The 24,694-nt window shown below is 48.6% G+C and overlaps 1 protein-coding gene across 2 annotated transcripts in view; it reads right to left on the reverse strand.

The window, feature by feature from the left end:
* Positions 1-24,694, reverse strand: part of SPTBN1 (spectrin beta, non-erythrocytic 1) — a 298,238-nt gene that overhangs the window by 41,780 nt on the left and 231,764 nt on the right. For both annotated transcript variants that reach the window (XM_075339341.1, XM_075339342.1), the window contains 3 exons: positions 12,457-12,735; positions 4,578-4,708; positions 4,222-4,426 (listed from right to left, as the gene is read on the reverse strand). In XM_075339341.1, the coding sequence (XP_075195456.1) occupies positions 4,222-4,426; positions 4,578-4,708; positions 12,457-12,735 (615 nt within the window). The remainder of the gene's footprint in view (positions 1-4,221; positions 4,427-4,577; positions 4,709-12,456; positions 12,736-24,694) is intronic.

Raw genomic sequence — 24,694 nt, forward strand, 5'->3', positions numbered from 1 at the left:
ATCTGACATAGTCAGCAGCTGCTGCTGACTAAAAACAATGGAGCTATGCGTGCGTGTGTGACCTCCTTCGCACAAAGCTAAAACTGAGGAATCCGTACTCCTACGGGAGGGTGTATAGCCAGAAGGGGAGGGGCCTTACACTTTTAAGTGTAGTACTTTGTGCGGCCTCCGGAGGCAGTAGCTATACACCCAATTGTCTGGGTCTCCCAATTAGGAGCGAAAAAGAAAGATGCGTTTTTAATTTCAAATTTAATTCTATGTATGATGCAATAAAATCGAGCATCAAAAAACATTGGCATTTAATTAATAAAGATAAAGATCTTAGTGAGATGGCAAACGAGGGCCCCTTGATTTCATATAGGAGATGCAAGAATATAGGAGACATCCTTGTTGATAACCGCATTACTACTCCCAAATTGGGTACGTGGTTAGACCGCAATAAAACTAAAGGAAATTACAGGTGCGGCGGCTGCCCCTTCTGCGAATATCATTGCGCAGGAGATATTTTAAAAATCGGTACTGAGCTATTTAAAATAAAAGATCTTATTACCTGTAAGTCTAACTATCTTGTATATGTTATCTTTTGCCCTTGTCAAAGATATTATATAGGCAAAACAATTCGGCCTCTATATGTCAGATTTAGGGAGCATTTCAAGTCCATAGCCTCTGGGATAGGTTCACCACGTTTAATTACCCATATGCAAGACTGTCATGGTGGAAATCCACGTCTTTTGAAATTTGCGGGTGTAATGAAAATTAATCCCTGTCCCACAGGAGGTGATACACATCGTTCTTTACTTAGAAAAGAATCGAGACTAATTATGGACTTGAATGCCCTCGGTCCCCTTGGCCTGAATGACAAAAATGACTTGTCAGTGTTCTTATAAGGCTGGTCCCTTTCTAGATACAATATAGGTTTTTCCTTTTTGTGATGTCTTTTGATAGACTATAATAAGCATTGTATTTGATCATTTTTCTACTCTGATTATACCCATGTATGTAATGACTGTATATAATCTATTTTTGATATTAATGTACAATAAGTCTCTATGTTTACCCGATACATTTACAGCTGGTATGTGTTTTTAAATTGCACATTATTCACGCAATGACGCTGCACCCGTATCACCTGTTATTTAAGGGCGGATGCAGCACCTTTGCATGCACTGGACCCGTAGAAGCAAGTTCACTTGCGAAACGGCCGCCGTCGTCCGGCGTGGCACACCCTCATCCTCCCTCACTACCTGTACCCCTGATGTGATCGTGGAATAAACAGACTTCCTTTATCCTGACTTTTGGAGTGCGACCTATTCATCTCTACTTTGTGGATTCTGTATCGCCTTCGCTTTGGGACACGCACCCAGGTCTCTACCAGCATGGAAGCACAGCTTTATTAGCCATACAAGGATTAGCAGTGCCCGGTATCCTCTACTCAGCTTTTTATATATATATATATATATATATATATATATATATATATATATATATATATATATATATATATATATATATATATATATATATATATATATATATATATATATATATATATATAAAATCTATATATATAATTGCCTTATTCTGTCTGTCTGTCTGTCATGCTCCAAAATTGTGTCACGGTGACATTGTGTCACGGTGACATGTCCTTACGGTGACACAAAGCTGATTGGCCGCTGGGTTCGCCATGGCCCCGCCCCCCCCACGGATTGGCCTCTCGCCCCGGCTCTCTGCAGGCCCCGCCCCCCTCACGCAATGCACGCTCGCTCTGGCCCCGCACCCCGCACGCATTCCCCCAACTGACACGGAGCCACAGGTGAGTACTCACTCACCACACTCACTCACCACACTCACTCACCACACTCACTCACCACACTCACAACATCCTGGGATATCGCTTGCTTCTCGGCCGCGATACTGTGCTGTGAGCTTTCAGGACCTGCCGGAGGATCACATGGCCAGAAGCATGTGGTATCTCCGGATGTTGTGAGTATGAGCGCGTATGTGCGATATCGTCAGTGTCTGTGTGTGTGAGTGGATGCGATCGGGTGTGTGTGAGTGGATGCGATCGGGTGTGTGTGAGTGGATGCGATCGGGTGTGTGTGAGTGGATGCGATCGGGTGTGTGTGAGTGGATGCGATCGGGTGTGTGTGAGTGGATGCGATCGGGTGTGTGAGTGTCGGCAGAGGAGCACGGCGTGCTGGAGGAGGCTGGGAGCAGAGAGGCTGATCTTGGGGAAGGCTGGGAGGGGGAGGCTGATGCTGGGGGAGACTGGGAGGGGAAGGCTGATGCTAAAGGAGGCTGGGAGGAAGGAGGCTGGGAGGAGAGAGGCTGATCCTGGGGAAGGCTGGGAAACGGAGGCTGATGCTGAGGGAGGCTGGAAGGAGAGAGGCTGATGCTGGGAGAGGCTGGAAGGAGAGAGGCTGAGGCTGGGAGGAGAGAGGCTGATGCTGGGGAAGGCTGATGCTGAGGGAGGCTGGGAGGGGAAAGCTGATGCTGAGGAAGGCTGGGAGGACGGAGGCTGGGAGGAGAGAGGCTGATCCTGGGGAAGGCTGGGAGAGGGAGGCTGATGCTGGGGGAGGCTGGAAGGAGAGAGGCTGATGCTGGTGGAGGGCAACTATATATATATAGATTATTCAATCTGCTAACAAACATACACATTTCTAGACTACCCGATGCGTTAGAATCGGGCCACCTTCTAATATATATATATATATATATATATATATATATATATATATATATATATATATATATATATATATATATATATATATATATATATATATATATATATATATATATATATATATATATATATATATATATATATATATATACATATACACACACACACACATGCACATACATGCACATATACATACACACATACATATATATATACACATATACATATATATATATATATATATATATATATATATATATATATGTATGTATATATATGTATGTATGTGTATATATATATATATATATATATATATATATATGTATATGTGTATATATATATGTATGTGTGTATGTATATGTGCATGTATGTGCATGTGTGTGTGTGTGTATATGTATATATATATATATATATATATATATATATATATATATATATATATATATATATATATATATATATATATATATATATATATATATATATATATATATATACATATACACACACACACACATGCACATACATGCACATATACATACACACATACATATATATATACACATATACATATATATATATATATATATATATATATATACACATACATACATATATATACATACATGCATATATATACTCACACACACACGCGCGCACACACATACACACACATATATACATACATATATATATATATATATATATATATATATATATATATATATACATACATATATATATATATATATATATATATATATATATATATATATATATATATATATATATATATATATATATATATATATATATATATATATATACATATACATATACATACACACAAATACACACAGTAGAAACATACTGCTACCAAGATATGCAATTTTCTAATATAATACCAGTATCAATGCCTCACTTTTCTTAAAGGGGTTGTCCACTTCTTAGATATTGATGATCAAATCTTAAAGTAGTTGTCTTTTCAAAAATGATAAGTCTACAGTCACTCTGTGTTGCTCTATGTGCCTGCAGACTTATGAATTTTGCGCTGTGATGATTTGCCGATTTCTGAGTTGGGCACGTAATTGTGCAATATGCATGTTCTCGGACAGAACCCTAGTCGGCACGGCCTCATTCAATACAAATGTATTGCACAAGGCCACACCCACTAGACAACTGTGCCTACTAGTCGGATGTGCCCACGCCATACATTTGTACTGCATGAGGCTGCGCCCACTAGTCAGGTTCTGGCCAGGAACATGCATTTTGCACATTTACGTTCCCGGCTTAACAACCAAAGCCTCATCTCCCCTGAATCTTTAGTCAGGGCACAGTCAGGGGAACCCAAACACATTGGATTGTTGGCATATCCCACCGGGTACGATCAGCATTTGTCTGATGTGTATGGGGGTCCATAGGATAGGTCATCAATATCAGATGGGTGAGGTTCGGACACTTACACAGATCACCTGTTATCAGCTCCAATATTTAACCTTATCAACAGGATTAAATAATCTACAGCGATCACTTACTGTAACATGTTCGTAGTCCTGACCCAGCTCATGGGACCCGGCCACGACTTCTCGCTCTGCAATCCATTGCTCCAGATCATCCACCTCTCGGTTGAGCTGGAACAGCCTGTGCCGTTCATCCAGTTTTCCCCTCCTCTCTTCAGACAAATCTTTCAGACCTGCATAAAGTTTATCCACTTGCGACTGACGCATGCTGATCCTCTCACTGTATGGAGGTCAGAACAGGTGGGAAGTCATTTAAGAGGACACTACTATGTAGATCAAAGTGAAAGAAAAGCATTAACTCCACAATGGAAGAACAGTTCTAAGAAGTGATCAGGATCCTGCAGAAGATATATACAAGACGGCCTACTGACCTTTCCGGATGCCCATCTGCCACCAATGCCCGGCTCGTCTTGGAGAGCTGGTGCACAGTCTCTGCATAATCCTCCACCGCCTGCTCCAGAATCTGGTGCTTCTTCAGCATCGACACCGCGCTCTGCTCATCCTGCAAGTAAATGCCAGGGGTCAGCAGGAACCCGATATGTGGAATGGGGATGGAACGTTACTTTTCTAACACTGTGGCTGTGAAGCTCCGGAGAAACGCTCGGAATCAGAAAGAAGCTTAGGACTTTCTGAATAGCATCAACTACATTTTTTTTTTTTTAATTCTTTTACTAAAGAAAATCAAATACTGATATTCTTTTATTCTAATCTGGTTTGATTTTCTGATCGGGCCATCTGGCTGCAGCTGCAGTTATGTAAAGGAATTAGAGATTTACAGCAGCCACATGGACCATAGACAACAACAACAGTCTAGAGATGTTCAGTGACTTCTACGGGAGAGCAGAGCGGAGAGTGTTATGGGCATGCTCTGTGACCTGTGCAGAGGTTATTGTGCAGGGAGGGCAATGAGGAGAGATCTGTCCATCATCCATTGTAAATAGTGAATCCTGTGCCATCTACACATAGGAATACCCTGATAACACCTGTCTGTAATAACGAGATGGCGACTGAAAAGTGATCTCTACAGAAAAGTGATCTCTACATCTCTATCTACTATGATGAAGCTCAGTGGCCAAAGTGAAAACTACAAGATTTCAAACTTCTTTTTATAAACATTAACTAGGGAGAAGAGAGCGCAATAGGTGCTTACCAGATTAAAAATAAAGAGAATTTTGTTTACTTACCGTAAATTCTTTTTCTTATAGTTCCGACATGGGAGACCCAGACCATGGGTGTATAGCTTCTGCCTCCGGAGGACACACAAAGTACTACACTAAAAAGTGTAGCTCCTCCCTCCGAGCATATACACCCCCTGGATGACCAAATCTAGCCAGTTTAGTGCAAAAGCTGAAGGAGAACATCCACCCACAAGTAGAGAGAGTAAAACCCGGAACAACCGGAACCTCTGTCTACAACAACAGCCGGTGAAAACACACGGAACAAGAACTGCCAACAGGCAACAGGGAGGGTGCTGGGTCTCCCATGTCGGAACTATAAGAAAAAGAATTTACGGTAAGTAAACAAAATTCTCTTTTTCTTAATCGTTCCTTATGGGAGACCCAGACCATGGGACGTCTCAAAGCAGTCCATGGGTGGGAAATAAACAGAAACTGTGAAGTAGGCAAAACCTAACTTCACAAATGGGCGACAGCCGCCTGAAGGATGCGTCTGCCCAAGCTCGCATCTGCCGAAGCATGAGCATGCACTTGGTAGTGCTTCGAATAGGTGTGCAGACTAGACCAAGTGACAGCCTGACAGACCTGCTGTGCCGTAGCCTGGTGCCTGAAAGCCCAAGAGGCACAGACAGCTCTGGTCGAGTGCGCCTTAATCCCCGGCGGGGGAGGCACCTGAGTACATTGGTAGGCATCGGATATGGCCGACCTAATCCAACGAGCTAGGGTCGGTTTAGAAGCCGAGAGACCCTTGCGCTGACCTGTGGTCAGCACAAAAAGAGAGGTGCACCATCTAAGAGCAGCGGTGCGTGACACATAGATCCGGAGCGCCCGCACTAAATCTAACGTATGCAACGCTTTCTCAAAGCGATGAACAGGAGCCGGACAAAGGGAAGGCAATGAAATGTCCTGGTTAAGGTGGAAAGGAGACACCACCTTAGGGAGAAAGTCCGGAGTCGGACGGAGAACCACCTTGTCTTGGTGAAAAACCAAAAAGGGTGACTCCGAAGAGAGCGCAGCCAAATCAGAGACTCTCCTGAGAGAAGTTATGGCCACCAGAAAGACTTTCTGTGAAAGTCGAAACAAAGAAACGTCCCTAAGAGGCTCAAAGGGGGGTTTCTGTAAGGCCGTGAGGACCAGATTAAGGTCCCAGGGATCCAAAGGCCGCCGATAAGGAGGAATGATGTGAGATGCGCCCTGCATGAAGGTGCGCACCTGGGCCAGTCGGGCGATACACCGCTGGAACAACACTGACAGAGCCGAGACCTGTCCCTTGAGGGAATTGAGGGATAGTCCTAGCTGCAGACCGGACTGTAGAAAGGACAGGATGGTCGGCAAGGAAAAAGGCCAAGGAGCATGGCCGGAAGAGCGACACCAGGACAGGAAAATTCTCCAAGTCCTGTGGTAAATCCTGGCCGAGGAAGACTTCCGAGCCTGAGTCATAGTGGAGATGACCTCGGAAGGAATGCCTGAAGCCATCAGGATCCAGGACTCAAGAGGCACGCCGTCAATCTGAGAGCCGCAGAATTCTGGCGGAAAAACGGACCTTGTGAGAGAAGGTCTGGGCGGTCCGGGAGATGCCACGGCACCTCTACGGACAGACGGAGCAGGGGTACCAAGCTCGCCTGGGCCAGTCCGGAGCAATGATTATGACCCGACGGCCCTCCATTCTGATCTTGCGCAGGACTCTGGGCAAGAGAGCTAGAGAGGGAAACACGTAGGCCAGATGGAACTGGGACCAATCCTGAACCAGCGCGTCCGCTGCCAAGGCCTGAGGATCGTGGGAGCGAGCCACGTAAACCGGGACCTTGTTGTTGTGCCGGGATGACATGAGATTCACATCCGGCGTGCCCCACTTGCGGCAGATTGACCGGAACACTGCCGGATGCAGGGCCCACTCGCCGCTGTCCACGGTTTGACGGCTGAGATAATCTGCCTCCCAGTTTTCTACACCTGGGATGTGGACTGCAGATATGGTGGACTTGGAGTCCTCCGTCCACTGAAGGATAAGTTGAACCTCCAACATTGCTAGGTGGCTGCGAGTCCCGCCCTGGTGATTGATGTAGGCAACTGCTGTCGCGTTGTCTGACTGGACTCGGATGTGCTTGCCCGCCAACAGGTGGTGAAAGGCTACGAGAGCTAGGAGCACAGCTCTGATTTCCAGCACATTGATTGAGAGGGCTGATTCTGACGGAGTCCAAGTGCCCTGTGCTCGGTGGTGGAGAAACACTGCTCCCCAGCCGGATAGACTGGCATCCGTGGTGAGAATCACCCAGGACGGAATCAGAAAGGAGCGTCCCTGGGATAGAGAGAGGGGCCGAAGCCACCATTGAAGAGAGCTCCTGGTCTGTGGCGATAGAGCCACTAGCCTGTGCAAGGAAAAGGTCCGCTTGTCCCAACAGCGGAGAATGTACAGCTGCAGGGGACGCAGATGGAACTGGGCAAAGGGAACCGCTTCCATTGACGCCACCATCTGACCCAGCACCTGCATGAGGTGCCTGATGGAATGAAGGTGGGGCCTCAACAGAGCGTGCACCGCCAGATGAAGGGACTGCTGTTTGACTAAGGGCAGCTTCACAAGTGCCGGCAGAGTCTCGAATTGCATCCCTAGGTACGTAAGTTTCTGGGTCGGGGTCAGAGTGGACTTGGGCAGATTGACAAGCCACACGAATTGAACAAGCGTGGCGAGAGTGAGCGAGACACTCCGCTGACAGTCTGCACTGGATGAAGCCTTGACTAGAAGGTCGTCCAGGTAAGGAATCACTGCCAACCCCTGGAGGTGCAGAACCGCATCCACTGCTGCTATGACCTTGGTGAATACTCGAGGGGCCGTGGCTAACCCGAAGGGGAGAGCCACGAATTGGAAATGTTCCTCTCCGATTGCAAAACGTAGCCAACGCTGGTGCGAAACTGCAATTGGCACATGCAAATAGGCATCTCTGATGTCGATGGATGCTAGAAAATCTCCTTGGGTCATTGAGGCAATGACTGATCGCAGAGATTCCATGCGAAAGTGCCGCACCTGAACATGCTTGTTGAGAAGCTTGAGATCCAGGATGGGCCGGAAGGAACCGTCCTTTTTGGGGACTAGGAAGAGATTTGAGTAGAAACCTCTGAACCGTTCCCGGGCGGGAACCGGTACAATTACTCCGTTGGCCTGCAAGGATGCCACGGCCTGAGAGAAGGCGGCGGCTTTGGAGCAGGGGGGAGTGGACAGAAAAAATCTGTTTGGCGGGCTGGAAGAGAATTCTATCCTGTAGCCGTGGGAGATGATATCCCGCACCCACTGATCGGAGACGTGTTGAAACCACACGTCGCCAAAGTGGGAGAGCCTGCCACCGACCAAGGACATTGCTGGCGCGGCCAGATAGTCAAGAGGAGGCTGCCTTAGTGGCAGCGGCTCCTCCGCTCTTCTGAGGACGCGGCTTCGTGCGCCAGGTGGGTTTTCGATCCTTGGCTGAGTTAGTGGACGAGGCTGAGGGCTTAGAGGATGACCAGTTAGAGGAACGAAAGGAACGAAACCTCGACTGGTTCCTGCCCTGGACAGGTTTCCTGATTTTAGTTTGTGGCAAGGAAGTACTCTTCCCGCCAGTAGCTTCCTTAATAATTTCATCCAGTTGTTCACCGAACAGCCGGGATCCAGCAAAAGGGAGCCCAGCAAGGTACTTCTTGGAAGAAGCGTCTGCTTTCCACTCTCGAAGCCACAAGATCCTGCGGATCGCGAGGGAATTAGCGGAAGCCACCGCCGTGCGGTGAGAAGCCTCCAGAATGGCAGACATGGCATAGGATGAAAAAGCCGAAGCCTGGGAAGTTAAGGCAACCATTTCGGGCATAGAGTCCCTGGTGAGGGAATGCATCTCCGCAAGAGAAGCAGAGACGGCCTTAAGAGCCCACACTGCTGCAAAAGACGGGGAGAACGAGGCCGCTGCCGCTTCATATACAGATTTGGCCGGAGGGTCAACCTGGCGGTCAGTGGAATCCTTAAGTGAGGTGCCATCCGCCACAGATACAACTGTCCAGGCTGAGATTCTAGACACCGGAGGATCTACCTTTGGTGAATGAGCCCACTCCTTGACCACCTCTGGTGGAAAGGGAAAACTCATCAGAACTACGCTTTGGAAAGCGTTTGTCAGGACAGGCCCTGGGTTTGGTCACAGTGGCCTGAAAACTGGAGTGGTTAAAAAACCATACTCCTTGCTCTCTTAGGTGAGGTAAACTGGTGTTTTTCTACCAGAGAGGCTTGTTCCTCTGACACTGGTGGATTGAGGTCCAGTACGGAATTAATGGACGCAATCAAATCACTAACGTCTGCATCACCTTCGGTTAGATCAATGGGGTACATAGAGGTAGCGTCCGAGCCCACAGTAAAGACATCCTCCTCACCCTGCGATTCAGCTCGTGAATCAGAGCCGTGGGACAAGGCAGAAGAATCCCTGCGTCTCCGTTTAGGAGGACGGGGTCTGGGAACAGATGAAAAATCCTCTGCGAGCTCTGCAGAGCGAGTCGGAGCAGCAGAGGCGCCCTGAGAAGGGGGCTGATGCATGGTCAGCAGAGTCCGGGACAGCTGTCCCATGGAGTCGGCAAAGGACTGGGAGACAGCGTTAGAAAACGATGCTACCCAAGCCGGGGGTTCAGCCACCGGGGCTGGAGCAGCCGGAGAGACCCCTGGGGAGACTCCAGGCTGAGGCACCACCATGTTAGAGCAGGCATCACAATGTGGATATGTGCTCGGTTCAGGCAGTATGAGCTTACATGCAGTGCATATAGAGTAAAGCCTTGCAGCCTTGCGCCTAGTGAGAGACATGCTGCTGAGGTGGAGGCTCTGCAGTAAAGAACACACTCCTTCAGAATGACCCCCAGAGAGTGTATAAGAAAGTCCACAACCAGAGGTTGTGGCTTACCAGACCGTTTTATGTGCCATCCGGATTCCACAGCTTGGACCCCCAGACAGATTGCAGAGCTGCAGCAGCCGGCGCCGATCAGTGTGTGAACGCTGATAAAATGGCGCCGGAGTGAGGAGGGGGGGCGGGGCTCAGTCCAAGAGCGGAACCGGAGGGCCAAGGAGAAATACAGGGGAGGGAAACATCTCCTCAGAGAGGAGTGTCCTCCCCTGTGCTGAACGGCCGGTGGGCGGCGCCGCACTGTCCCCTTGCATGACTGACATGCAGGGGCAGTGAAACCGAAAGTAGGCCGCAGCCGAAGCCGGGGCCTAAATTTCTCCATGCGGCCGACGAGCAGGCACCCTCGGCGCGGTTCTCAGGAAAAAACCAGAGAACCGGCCGGAAATCACAGCAAAGTTATATAACACACTCTCCCCACAATAAATGTACAAGGGACCCTTCAATAACGTCTCAATACTTAGCTTATGAGACGCAGGGCCAGGTCCCTGAGGGATGAGCGCTCCGTCCGGCAGGGTCCTGAAAGGGCTGCGGATGGAGACCGGTCTCCTGCAAAGCAGTGAGAACCGTGATGGCTCCCACTTCAAGCCATAGCCCGAGGGATGGTGAAGGAGCGCGGCATGTAAGGCTCCAGCCTTGTAAAATCAACCTTAACAGCACCGCCGACACAGTGGGGTGAGAAGGGACATGCCGGGAGTCCAGCTTGGACCCGCTTTTCTTCCAACTCTTTAAAATCAAAAATCAAAAATGAGTGCATGTGTGGATGTGTGACCTCCTGAACACAAAGCATTGAACTGGCTAGATTTGGTCATCCAGGGGGTGTATATGCTCGGAGGGAGGAGCTACACTTTTTAGTGTAGTACTTTGTGTGTCCTCCGGAGGCAGAAGCTATACACCCATGGTCTGGGTCTCCCATAAGGAACGATGAAGAAAGTAGTGTATACAGGATAACACTCACCTAGCGAGGTTGTGAAAAGTTACAACCCCTATGAAGGTATCAAAGATAAATCGCGGCTGCCGCATCCCCATGTGGATTATAATTTGGTGCTGGAATGAAGGAGCGGGGTTAATGCTGCGCTACCGCCAATAAGAAGAAATGTTGATTAATAATAAATTCCTTCATTCCATAGGTCAGGTCTACGCGTTTCAGGGATCCAGTCCCCTTCTTCAGGACCAAGAATATCAACAATAACCATTGATTAATAATTGTTGATTTTATTGGTCTTGAAGAAGGGGATTGGATCCCTGAAACGCATAGACCTGACCTAAGGAATAAAGAAATTTATTAATCAACACTTCTTACTGGTGGTAGCGCGGCATTAACTCCACGCCTTCACTCCAGCATCTAACTTCATAAAGATATTGACATGGATTTTATTTTTAAATTAAAACCGTTCCCCCCAACAAATTATTAAATATGGTATGCCATATGTATGTTCGGTTATGTACTTTTTAACATTTCACAAAAGGAAACAAAGGGTTATACTGAAAACAGCATGTTGCACCCTATCTGAGGAGGGGAGGGGGAAGTCTGAAGCCTAAGACCCCAGAAATCCTATGAACAGGGTTTTGGAACCTGATAACCGGGCTCTGCAGAGTATTGCCTAGAATGGAGCTTGCTTAACTTCTACTCATTCAACAGTATACAGTCAGAACGAGGTCCTCTCATGAAGCCCAGCCACAGCCTGGGCTTCACACGATGACCAAGATGGCAGTCATGGGTGCCTTTCAGCAGGACATCGGCAGCTATGTATGTTCTGTTATGTACTTTTTATAGTTTCACAAAAGGAAACAAATGGTTAGGAGGGGAGGTGGCGGGGGTCTGAAGGCTCAGAAATGCTATAAACAGTGTTTTGAAATCAAATGACCGGCCTCTGCAGAACATTCCCTAAAGTGTAGCTTGCTTAATTTCTGCTCCATTCATTGTCTATGGGATTTGCTGGAGAAAGTTCACTGCTCTACTGTTTTCTGCAGTCCCCTAGACAATGAATGGCGCTGATGTTGAGCATTCACAGCTCTACTCCATTCAAGACAGAGCCCCAGTCTCAGGTTTCAAAAGCCCTGTTTTCGGGATTGCTGGGGGTCAAATGATAGGGAACAACCAAAATAATTTTTTGTACTGCAGTTTCACGCTTTATATATTCTTTATATTATATATATATTTATATATTCTTAGGCACCTTGGCTTTCTCCTCAGACATCATATACAGCTCTTGCTCGCTCATCCAGGCTTCCGCCTCAGCAGCATCAAAGTAGTATTGCTGAGCCTTGTGTGACTCTTCCAGCCGCTTATGTCTCTTCTCCGTTTCGTCACTAAGTTGGTTCCATAGAGACTGAAGATCGGCGAGTCGCTGGTTGATTGGCTCCGCATTAAGGTTAGCATCTTCCAAAACGTTTTCGCTCCTTTCGAAGATGTCCTCATAGCGATGCTGGTGGCCTTGGATCTCTTTCTGGAGAGTCTGTTTAAAATACACAATACCAGCATATAACACCCAGTAATAAATCAGAAATAATCGCACCACAAATAATGGCTACAGGCTTCTAACATGACATAAAACAATAAATGACTAATCTAAGCTCCCTGCGCTTAGTCTCATACTTACCAGCCGCCATCTTCAACTTTTATCACCGCCGCTCCGGTCAGTTTCCAGCAGTGTGACCTGACAGATTGCTCCATGGTTTGCTGGGCAATCCAGAAGTCACAACTCAATGTAAAGTCTATGAGAGCAAGGAGGCCACAAAGAGGCTCTCAGACTTTCATTGAGAGCTTGTGATAGTTATCTCTGATTGCTGGTCAGTCAGACGTTGCAGTCACAAGATGGCAGATTGGTAAGAGCTGAAGACGGCAGCTCGTAGGTGTAATAATAGGCTCAAGAACCTTATGTTAATGGCACCACTCCAGCACCGAAATAAAAAATATAAAAACTCCCCCCTCTGGAGTAGTGCTTTAAATCCTGAAATAGAGAAGCTTGGCTTTTCGTAAAGTGTTATGCAGACTATATTTGCAAATTTAAAATTCTATATTTGTGCCACATAATAACATTATTTTCATTCAAATACATTGGATTTATCATTTCCCCATACTCTTAGTAACACTTGCCATTAAGGATAGATTTTTTTTAATGTGCATCCATTTTTAAATAAATATTTAATAAATAATTTTATCAGTCATTTTAGAGCACTAATAGACATGGATTAATTTATAAATCCTTCATTTCTGTAATACTGAAGGACCCAATATTTAAGACAATTAGTTGTTAAATACCTGTAATAATCCTAACAATAGCTGTTTAAGAAGCCACGCACTGCACTCAGCCATCCCTTATTAAAGCGCCGCTCCAGTATTTTTTCTAATTTCACCGCTGAAGTGGTTCTAATCTAAGTCCTCTGCCCCAGGACTTATACGCAACCTCCTTTCATCTGTAATATCTGCTGCTGCAGTTGGGTCTTTTCCAATTTGTGACCTGCTGGCTGCTCCAATATTTCGTGGAGCGAGCGGCGGTCACAACTCAATGCAAGTCTATGAGAGCCTCGTTGTGGTTCTCATAGAGATACATTGTGAGATTGTGATGTAACTTCTGACTTTCAGTAGGACTGGAGTGGTGTTGGTAAAAGGTGAAAACGCCAGAGAGTGATTATAAGACCAGGACAGGGACCTTAGGTTAAAAACGCCACTTCAGTGCTGAAAAAAACCAAAACAAGGAGTGGTGCTTTAAGAAACATTTCGAAAAAGAGAATTTTGTTTACTTACCGTAAATTCTTTTTCTTATAGTTCCGACATGGGAGACCCAGACCATGGGTGTATAGCTTCTGCCTCCGGAGGACACACAAAGTACTACACTAAAAGTGTAGCTCCTCCCTCCGAGCATATACACCCCCCGGATGACAAATCCAACCAGTTTAGTGCAAAAGCTGAAGGAGGACATCCACCCATAAGTAGAGATAGAGTCAAACCCGGAATAACCGGAACCTCTGTCTACAACAACAGCCGGTGAAAAACACACGGAACAAGAAAGCTGCCAACAGGCAACAGGGAGGGTGCTGGGTCTCTCATGTCGGAACTATAAGAAAAAGAATTTACGGTAAGTAAACAAAATTCTCTTTTTCTTCATCGTTCCTTATGGGAGACCCAGACCATGGGACGTCTCAAAGCAGTCCATGGGTGGGAAATAAACAGAAACTGAGAAGTAGGCAAAACCTAACTTCACAAATGGGCGACAGCCGCCCGAAGAACGCGTCTGCCCAAGCTCGCATCTGCCGAAGCATGAGCATGCACTTGGTCTAGTCTGCACACCTTTTCAAAGCACTACCAAGTGGCAGCCTGACAGACCTGCTGAGCCGTAGCCTGGTGCCTGAAAGCCCAAGAGGCACCGACAGCTCTGGTCGAGTGCGCCTTAATCCCCGGCGGGGGAGGCACCTGAGAACATTGGTAGGCATCGGATATGGTCGACCTAATCCAACGAGCTAGGGTCGGTTTAGAAGCAGAGAGACCCTTGCTCTGACCTGTGGTCAGCACAAAAAGAGGTGCACCGCCTAAGAATAGCGGTGCGTGACACATAGATCCGGAGCATCCGCACCAAATCTAAAGCATGCAACGCTTTCTCAAAGCGATGCACAGGGGCCGAACAAAGGGAAGACAATGAAATGTCCTGGTTAAGGTGGAAAGGAGACACCACCTTAGGGAGAAAGCCCGGAGTCGGACGGAGAACCACCTTGTCTTGGTGTAAAAAACCAAAAAGGGTGACTCCGAAGAGAGCACAGTCAAATTAGAGACTCTCCTGAGAGAAATTAAGGCCACCAGAAAGACCACTTTCTGTGAAAGACGAAACAACGAAACCTCCCTAAGAGGCTCAAAGGGGGTTTCTGTAAGGCCGTGAGGACCAGATTAAGGTCTCAGGGATCCAGAGGCCGCCGGTAAGGCGGAATGATGTGAGATGCGTCCTGCATGAAGGTGCGCACCTGGGCCAGCCGGGCGATACGCCGCTGGAACAACACTGACAGAGCCGAGACCTGTCCCTTGAGGGAATTGAGGGACAGTCCTAGCTGCAGACCGGACTGTAGAAAGGACAGGATGGTCGGCAAGGAAAACGGCCAAGGAGCATGGCCGGAAGAACGACACCAGGACAGGAAAATTCTCCAAGTCCTGTGGTAAATCCTGGCCGAGGAAGACTTCCGAGCCTGAGTCATAGTGAAGATGACCTCGGAAGGAATGCCTGAAACCGTAAGGATCCAGGGCTCAAGAGCCACGCCGTCAATCTGAGAGCCGCAGAATTCTGGCAGAAAACGGACCCTGTGAGAGAAGGTCTGGGCGGTCCAGGAGATGCCACGGCACCTCTACGGACAGACAGAGCAGGTCTGGGAACCAAGCTCGCCTGGGCCAGTCTGGGGCGATGAGTATGACCCGACGGCCCTCCATTCTGATCTTGCGCAGGACTCTGGGCAAGAGAGCTAGAGGGGAACACTGCCGGATGCAGGGCCCACTCGCCGCTGTCCACGGTTTGTGGCTGAGATAATCTGCCTCCCGGTTTTCTACGCCTGGGATGTGGACTGCGGATATGGTGGACTTGGAGTTCTCCGTCCACTGAAGGATGCGTTGAATTTTCAACAGGGCTAGGCGGCTGCGAGTCCCACCCTGGTGATTGATGTAGGCAACTGCTGTCGCGTTGTCTGACTGGACTCGAATGTGCTTGCCCGCCGACAGGTGGTGAAAAACTACGAGAGCTAGGAGTACAGCCCTGATTTCCAGCACCTTGATCGAGAGGGCTGATTCGGACGGAGTCCAAGTGCCCTGTGCTCGGTGGTGGAGAAACACTGCTCCCCAGCCGGATAGACTGGCATCCGTGGTGAGAATCACCCAGGACGGGGCCAGAAAGGAGCGTCCCTGGGACAGAGAGAGGGGCCGAAGCCACCACTAAAGAGAGCTCCTGGTCTGTGGCGACAGAGCCACCAGCCTGTGCAAGGAAGAGGTCCGCTTGTCCCAACAGCGGAGAATGTCCAGCTGCAGGGGACACAGATGGAACTGGCAAAGGGAACCGCTTCCATTGACGCCACCATCTGACCCAGCACCTGCATGAGGTGCCTGATGGAATGACGGCGGAGCCTCCGCAGAGAGCGAACCGCCAGATGAAGGGACTGCTGTTTGACTAAGGGCAGCTTCACAAGTGCCAGCAGAGTCTCGAATTGCATCCCTAGGTACGCAAGTTCCTGGGTCGGGGTCAGAGTGGACTTGCAAGCGTGGCGAGAGTGAGCGAGACACTCCGCTGAGAGTGAGCGAGACACTCCGCTGACAGTCTGCACTGTGACTGGATGAAGCCTTGACTAGAAGGTCGTCCAGGTAAGGAATCACTACCAACCCCTGGAGGTGCAGAACCGCAACCACTGCTGCCATGACCTTGATGAATACACGAGGGGCCGTGGCTAACCCGAAGGGGAGAGCCACGAATTGGAAATGTTCCTCTCCGATTACAAAACGTAGCCAACGCTGGTGTGAAACTGCGATTGGCACATGCAGATAGACATCTCTGATGTCGATGGATGCTAAGAAATCTCCTTGGGTCATTGACTGATCGCAGAGATTACATGCAAAAATGCCGCACCTGAACATGCTTGTTGAGAAGCTTGAGATCCAGGTCGGAAAGCACCGTCCTTTTCGGGGACTAGGAAGAGATTTGAGTAGAAATCTCAGAACCGTTCCCAGTCGGGAACTGGTACAATTACTCCATTGGCCTGCAAGAATGCCACGGCCTGTGAGAAGGCGGCGGCCTTGGAGCAGGGGGGAGTTGACAGAAAAAATCTGTTTGGCGGGCTGGATAGAATTCTATTCTGTAGCCGTGGGAGATGGTAACCCACACCCACTGATCGAAGACGTGTTGAAACCACACGTCGCCCAAGAGGGAGAGCCTGCAACCGACCGAGGACGTTACTGGCGCGGCCAGATAATCAAGAGGAGGCTGCCTTGGTGGCAGCAGCTCCTGCGGACTTCTGAGGACGCGGCTTCATGCGCCAGTTGGTTTATGGACCTTGGCTGAGTTAGTGGACGAGGCCGAGGGCTTAGAGGATGACCAGTTAGAGGAACGAAAGGAACGAAACCTCGACTGGTTCCCGCCCTGGACAGGTTTCCTGGGTTTGTGGCATGGAAGTACTCTTCCTGCCAAAAGCTTCCTTAATAATTTCATCCAGTTGTTCACCGAATAGACTGGTCCCAGCAAAAGGGAGCCCAGCAAGGAACTTCTTAAGAAGCATCTGCCTTCCACTCTCGAAGCCACAGGAGCCTGCGGATAGCGAGGGAAGTAGCCGAGGCCACCGCAGTGCGGTGACAGTCTCCAGCATGGCAGACATGGCATAGGATGAAAAGACTGAAGCCTGGAAGTTAAGGCAACCATTTCGAGCATAAAGTCCCTGGTGAGGGAATGCATCTCCTCCAGAGAAGCAGAGATGGCTTTGAGAGCCCGCACTGCTGCAAAAGATGGGGAGAACGAGGCCCCTGCCGCCTTATATATAGATTTGGCCAGAAGGACAACCTGGCGGACAGTGGGATCCTTAGAGAGGTGCCGTCAGCCACTGATACAACTGTCCGGGCTGAAAGTCTAGACACCGGAGGGTCCGCCCTTGGTGAATGAGCCCACTCCTTGACCACCACTGGTGGAAAGGGAAAACGGTCATCAGAACCACGCTTTGGGAAGCGTCTGTCAGGACAGGCTCTGGGCTTGGTCACAGTGGGCTGACAAACTGGAGTGGTTAAGGAACACACTCCTTGTTCTCTTAAGGTATACTGATGCCTTTCTGCCAGAGGGGAATGCACCCCTGATACAGGCGGATTGAGGTCCAGTACAAATATAATGGACGCAATCAAATCATTAGCATCTGCGTCACCTTCGGACAGATCAATGGGGTACATGAAGTAGCGTCCGAGCCCTTAGTAAAGGCATTCTCCTCGTCCTGCGAATCAGCTCGTGAAATCAGAGCTGTGGGACGAGGAAGGAAAGGGGACCCTGCGTCTCCATTTTAGGAGGACGGGGTCTGAGACCAGATGAAGAATCCTCTGTGAGCTTTGCTGAGCGAGCCGTAGCAGCAGAAGCGCCCTGAGAAGGGGGCTGATGCATGCTCAGCAGTGTCCGGGACAGCTGTCCCCTGGAGAGAGGGATTCTACCCAAACCAGGGGTTCAGCCACCGGAGCCGGAGCAGCTGGAGGGACCACTGATGAGCTTCCAGGCTGAGGGACCACTATGTTAGAGCAAGCATCACAATGTGGTTATGCTCGGTACAGGCAGTACGAGTATACATGCAGTGCATAATAAGAACAGCCTTGCAGCCTTGCTCTGATGTGAGACATGCTGCAGAAGTGGGGGCTCTGTCCAGAATGACCCCCAGCAGAGTATATAAACAGAGTATATAAGCAGCTGCACAACCGGAGGTTGTGGCTTGCCAGACCGTTTAACATAGAGACATCTCTGTGCCCTCCAGATCCCCCAGCCCAGGCCCCCATTTGTCACAATGTGGTTATTCAGACATTGAGAACGCTGATAAAATGGTGCCGGAGCGAGGAGAGGGGGCGGGGCCTACTCTGAGAGCTGGATCCGGAGGGCAAATGAGGTATACAGGGGAGGGAAGCTTTCCTCAGTGAGGAGTGTCCGTTCCCTGTGCTGAACAGCCGCTGGGCGGAGCCACACTGTCCCTCTGCATGACTGACATGCAGGGGCAGTGAAATCGAAACTAGGCCTCAGGCGAAGCCGGGGCCTAGATTTAAACATGCGGCCAGCGTGCAGGCACCATCGGCGCGGTTCTCCAGTGAAAACTGGAGAACCGGCCGGAAATGTTAACACAGTCATAAAACACACTCTCCCCAATATATCAAGTACAAGGGACCCCTGGAAAGACCACTTTCTGTGGTAATAACGTCTCAGTACTTAGCTTGTGAGACGCAGGTGCCAGGTGCCTGGGGGGTGATCGCTCCGTCCGGCAGGATCCTGAAAGGGCTGCGGATGGAGACCGGTCTCCTGCAAAGCAGTGAGAACCGTGATGGCTCCCACTTCAAGCCAGAGCCTCAGGGGATGGTGAAGGAGCGTGGCATGTGAAGGCTCCAGCCTTGTAAAATCAACCTTAACAGCACCGCCGACACAGTGGGGTGAGAAGGGACATGCCGGGAGTCCAGATTGGACCCGCTTTTCTTCCAAATCTTTGAAATCAAAAATCAAAATTCAGAGAATGCATGTGTGTGTGTGACCTCCTGAACACAAAGCATTGAACTGGTTGGATTTGTCATCCGGGGGGTGTATATGCTCGGAGGGAGGAGCTACACTTTTAGTGTAGTACTTTGTGTGTCCTCCGGAGGCAGAAGCTATACACCCATGGTCTGGGTCTCCCATAAGGAACGATGAAGAAATGCATTTTTTTTTGTCCACCAATTACCCCAGGAGCTTTTGGTGACGTTACCATCAGAGCTGTCTTGTAACTTTAAGGGTCTGTGCGCACTGGGAAATGTGTGTTTCTTAAGAAAAATCAGCAGCCTCTGGCAGAATTCCGCACCCGTGGCAAAAAACGCACCAAAAACGCACCCAAAATCCGCATGCGGTCTTACCGCGGTTTGCTGCAGTTTTTCAGCGTGTAAGTCCCTGCGGTATTTAACCATTATCTATGGCAAAACCACAGGTACCTGTGGAAAAGAAGTGACCTGCTACTTCTTTTTGCTGCAGAAAATCTATGGAAAATCTGCAGCAAAACCTGTAGGAGAAAAAAAAAACCACGCAGTGTGCGGCACAGCATTTTAGATTTCCCATAGATTTTGCTGGGCAAGGACTGCAGAAAGGTTATGAAAAAAAACTGTGGCAAATCTGTGGCAAAAAATGCAGTGTGTGCACAGGGCCTAACTTTGAAGTTTTGCTCCCAGCTGGGGAACTTAACATACTGGATCCATGATACCAAAAATACCTATCAGCTGCAAGGAACCTGACACAATCAGATTAAGACAGTAGAAAGATAAAATTGGAGTAATTACACATGTTTTTATGATACAAAAAAATATTTATTTTAATGATACAAAATTACACTCATGATACACCCAATTATAAAAACGTTTAAAAGATTGAAGTATTGCAGCGTATGATGCACACAAAAATGGAGGAAAAACACCACGGTTAGACCTCTGATTTCACCTGTGTTGATTGAAATCGGGTACACATAGTTATCATGTCATGGTTCTTTAATATAAAAGGAAATCAATATATGATCAGGACTGAAGTTCACACCCCAAACATATCTTAAAGTGTCTATAATGTTGATTCATTTAAGCATATTAGCTACTTGTGAGCTGTCCCAACACATTAAATCTTGGGGCAACGAAAAACTCCGATCCTGAACAGTCAGGTGCCATATAAGTATGAAAAAGTACCTGGAACACAGAGCCCCCTGAGGAAGCTCGATGTGAAATGCGCATCGGGGCATAGGAGGAGACACCTGCTATACACCAACATGGGTATGGTAAAACTATTTTGATTTCACATCAATTTATTTCAAGTAGATCTAATGTGTTCCAGGTACTTTTTCAAACTTATATGGCACCTGACTGTTCAGGATCGGAGTCCTTCACACTGCAGTGAAATCCAGTCTTTGGGAAACTGACACACTGAGTGTTACTTCAGCCTTGCCTGCCACATTGGTAAAGGAATCACTGCCTTATTGCATCTAGAGTTACTGTTTTATGCCACCCTGTTATAATTAAGGCTGCTCAATATGTGTCTATAGAGCATAATCATTGAATACGATTTAATACAGGAGTGTGTGATTTTTCTTCTGCAACTCAGTGACTCCAAACCAATTGTGTGGGCAAGTTTTATCTGCATGGTCGTACAGACTGGGCTTTTTTCATTGCCCCAAGATCATACGCTGCAATACTTCAATCTTTTAAACGTTTTTATAATTGGGTGTATCATGAGTGTAATTTGGTATCATTAAAATAAATATTTTTTTGTATCATAAAAACATGTGTAATTACTCCAATTTTATCTTTCTAAGGTCTCTAATGGAGTTAGCATAAAAAATATCTTTATTTAAAAATGAAAAACTGGATTTTTTCATGCAGATTAAGACAGTGTTGCGTCGATCATCAATATTCCTCCTCTATATTTCCATAGCTTAGTGACCCTCCACATTGATTATACACCTGCCATTATTGCACACAATTGCAACTTTTGTTCATTAGATTACTTACACAGCCATGCAATTTTTATTGTATGATCCATACAGATATCAGCACAGGAGGGACTGATGAAGGGAATTTTGTTTACTTACCGTAAATTCCTTTTCTTCTAGCTCCTATTGGGAGACCCAGACAATTGGGGTGTATAGCTTCTGCCTCCGGAGGCCACACAAAGTATTACACTTAAAAAAGTGTAACCCCTCCCCTCTGCCTATACACCCTCCCGTGGATCACGGGCTCCTCAGTTTTGGTGCAAAAGCAGGAAGGAGAAAACTTATAAATTGGTCTAGGGTAAATTCAATCCGAAGGATGTTCGGAGAACTGAAAACCATGAACCAAAAGAACAATTCAACATGAACAACATGTGTAGGGTCTCCCAATAGGAGCTAGAAGAAAAGGAATTTACGGTAAGTAAACAAAATTCCCTTCTTCTTTGTCGCTCCATTTGGAGACCCAGACAATTGGGACGTCCAAGAGCAGTCCCTGGGTGGGTAAAAGAATACCTCAATAAAAAGAGCCGAAACGGCCCCCTCTTAAAGGTGGGCAACCGCCGCCTGAAGGACTCGCCTACCTAGACTGGCGTCTGCCGAAGCATAGGTATGCACTTGATAGTGTTTCGTGAAAGTGTGCAGACTAGACCACGTAGCTGCCTGACACACCTGCTGAGCCGTCGCCCGGTGCCGCAATGCCCAGGACGCACCCACGGCTCTGGTAGAATGGGCTTTCAGCCCTGAAGGAAGCGGAAGCCCAGAAGAACGGTAGGCTTCGAGAATCGGTTCCTTGATCCACCGAGCCAAGGTTGACTTGGAAGCCTGCGAACCCTTACGCTGGCCAGCGACAAGGACAAAGAGCGCATCTGAACGACGCAGGGGCGCCGTGCGAGACACGTAGAGTCGGAGTGCTCTCACCAGATCCAAAGAGTGCAAATCCTTTTCACATTGGTGAATTGGATTAGGGCAAAATGAAGACAAGGAGATATCTTGATTGAGATGAAAAGGAGATACCACCTTAGGGAGAAAATCCGGGACCGGACGCAGAACCACCTTATCCTGGTGAAACACCAGGAAGGGGGCTTTGCATGACAGCGCTGCAAGCTCAGACACTCTCCGGAGTGATGTAACTGCCACTAGAAAGGCCACCTTCTGCGAAAGACGTGATAAAGAGACATCCCGCAGCGGCTCGAAAGGTGGTTTCTGAAGAGCCGTTAGCACCCTGTTAAGATCCCAGGGTTCCAGCGGACGTTTGTAAGGTGGGACTATGTGGCAAACTCCCTGCAGGAACGTGCGGACCTGCGGAAGCCTGGCTAGGCGCTTTTGAAAAAATACGGAGAGCGCCGATACTTGGCCCTTGAGAGAGCAGAGTGACAAACCCTTGTCCATTCCGGATTGAAGGAATGAAAGAAAAGTGGGTAAGGCAAACGGCCATGGAGGAAAACCGTTATCAGAGCACCAGGATAAGAAGATTTGCCAAGACCTGTAATAGATCTTGGCGGACGTTGGCTTCCTGGCCTGTCTCATGGTGGCAATGACATCCTGAGATAACCCTGAAGACACTAGGAGCCAGGACTCAATGGCCACACAGTCAGGTTGAGGGCCACAGAATTCAGATGGAAAAACGGGCCTTGTGACAGCAAGTCTGGGCAGTCTGGAAGCGCCCACGGTTGACCCACCGTGAGATGCCACAGATCCGGGTACCACGACCGCCTCAGCCAGTTTGGAGCGACGAGAATGGCGCGACGGCAGTCGGACCTGATCTTGCGTAACACTCTGGGCAGCATCGCCAGAGGAGGAAACACATAAGGCAGTCGAAACTGCGACCAATCCTGAACTAACGCGGCCGCCGCCAGAGCGCTGTGATCCTGAGACCGAGCCATGAATGCCGGGACTTTGTTGTTGTGCCGTGACGCCATGAGATCGACGTCCGGCGTTCCCCAGCGGCGACAGATCTCTCGAAACACTTCTGGGTGTAGAGACCATTCCCCCGCATCCATGCCCTGACGACTGAGAAAATCTGCTTCCCAGTTTTCTACGCCCGGGATGTGAACTGCGGAGATGGTGGAGGCTGTGGCTTCCACCCACTGCAGAATCAGCCGGACTTCCTGGAAGGCTTGACGACTCCGCGTGCCGCCTTGGTGGTTGATGTATGCGACGGCAGTGGCGTTGTCCGACTGGATACGGATCTGCCTGCCCTCCAGCCACCGATGGAAAGCCAATAGGGCTAGATACACTGCCCTTATCTCCAGAACATTGATCTGAAGGGAAGACTCTATCGGAGTCCAGGTTCCATGAGCCCTGTGGTGGAGAAAAACCGCTCCCCACCCTGACAGGCTCGCGTCCGTGGTGACCACAGCCCAGGTTGGGGGTAGGAAGGATTTTCCCTGCGATAGAGACTTGGGAAGGAGCCACCACTGAAGAGACGTCTTGGTTGCAAGGGAAAGAGACTTTCCTGTCGAGGGAAGCCGACCTCCTGTCCCATTTGCGGAGAATGTCCCATTGGAGTGGCCGCAGATGGAATTGCGCGAACGGCACTGCCTCCATCGCTGCCACCATCTTCCCCAGGAAGTGCATGAGGCGCCTTAAGGGGTGTGACTGACCCCGAAGAAGAGATTGCACCCCTGCCTGCAGAGAAAGCTGTTTGTCCTGCGGTAGCTTGACTACCGCTGACTGTGTATGAAACTCCATCCCGAGGTAAGTCAGTGATTGGGTCGGTGTCAACTTGGATTTCGGGAAGTTGATGATCCACCCGAACTGCTGGAGAGTCGCCAGAGCGACGGTAAGGCTGTGTTGACACGCCACCCGAGAAGGGGCCCTGACTAGGAGATCGTCTAAGTAGGGAATCACCGAGTGGCCCTGAGAGTGTAGGACCGCCACAACGGATGCCATGACTTTGGTGAAAACCCGTGGGGCTGTCGCCAGGCTGAAAGGCAATGCCACGAACTGAAGGTGTTCGTCCCCGATGGCGAAACGCAAGAAGCGTTGATGTTCGGGTGCGATCGGCACGTGGAGATAAGCATCCTTGATGTCGATCGATGCTAGGAAGTCTCCTTGTGACATCGAGGCGATGACCGAGCGGAGAGATTCCATCCGAAACCGTCTGGTTCTCACATGTCTGTTGAGTAGTTTGAGGTCCAGAACGGGACGGAATGAACCGTCCTTTTTTGGCACCACGAACAAGTTGGAGTAAAAGCCGCGACCACGTTCCTGAAGGGGAACGGGGATCACAAC

Source organism: Anomaloglossus baeobatrachus, chromosome 3 (assembly GCF_048569485.1).
Source record: "Anomaloglossus baeobatrachus isolate aAnoBae1 chromosome 3, aAnoBae1.hap1, whole genome shotgun sequence".
In the NCBI taxonomy this organism is placed as follows: domain Eukaryota; kingdom Metazoa; phylum Chordata; class Amphibia; order Anura; family Aromobatidae; genus Anomaloglossus; species Anomaloglossus baeobatrachus.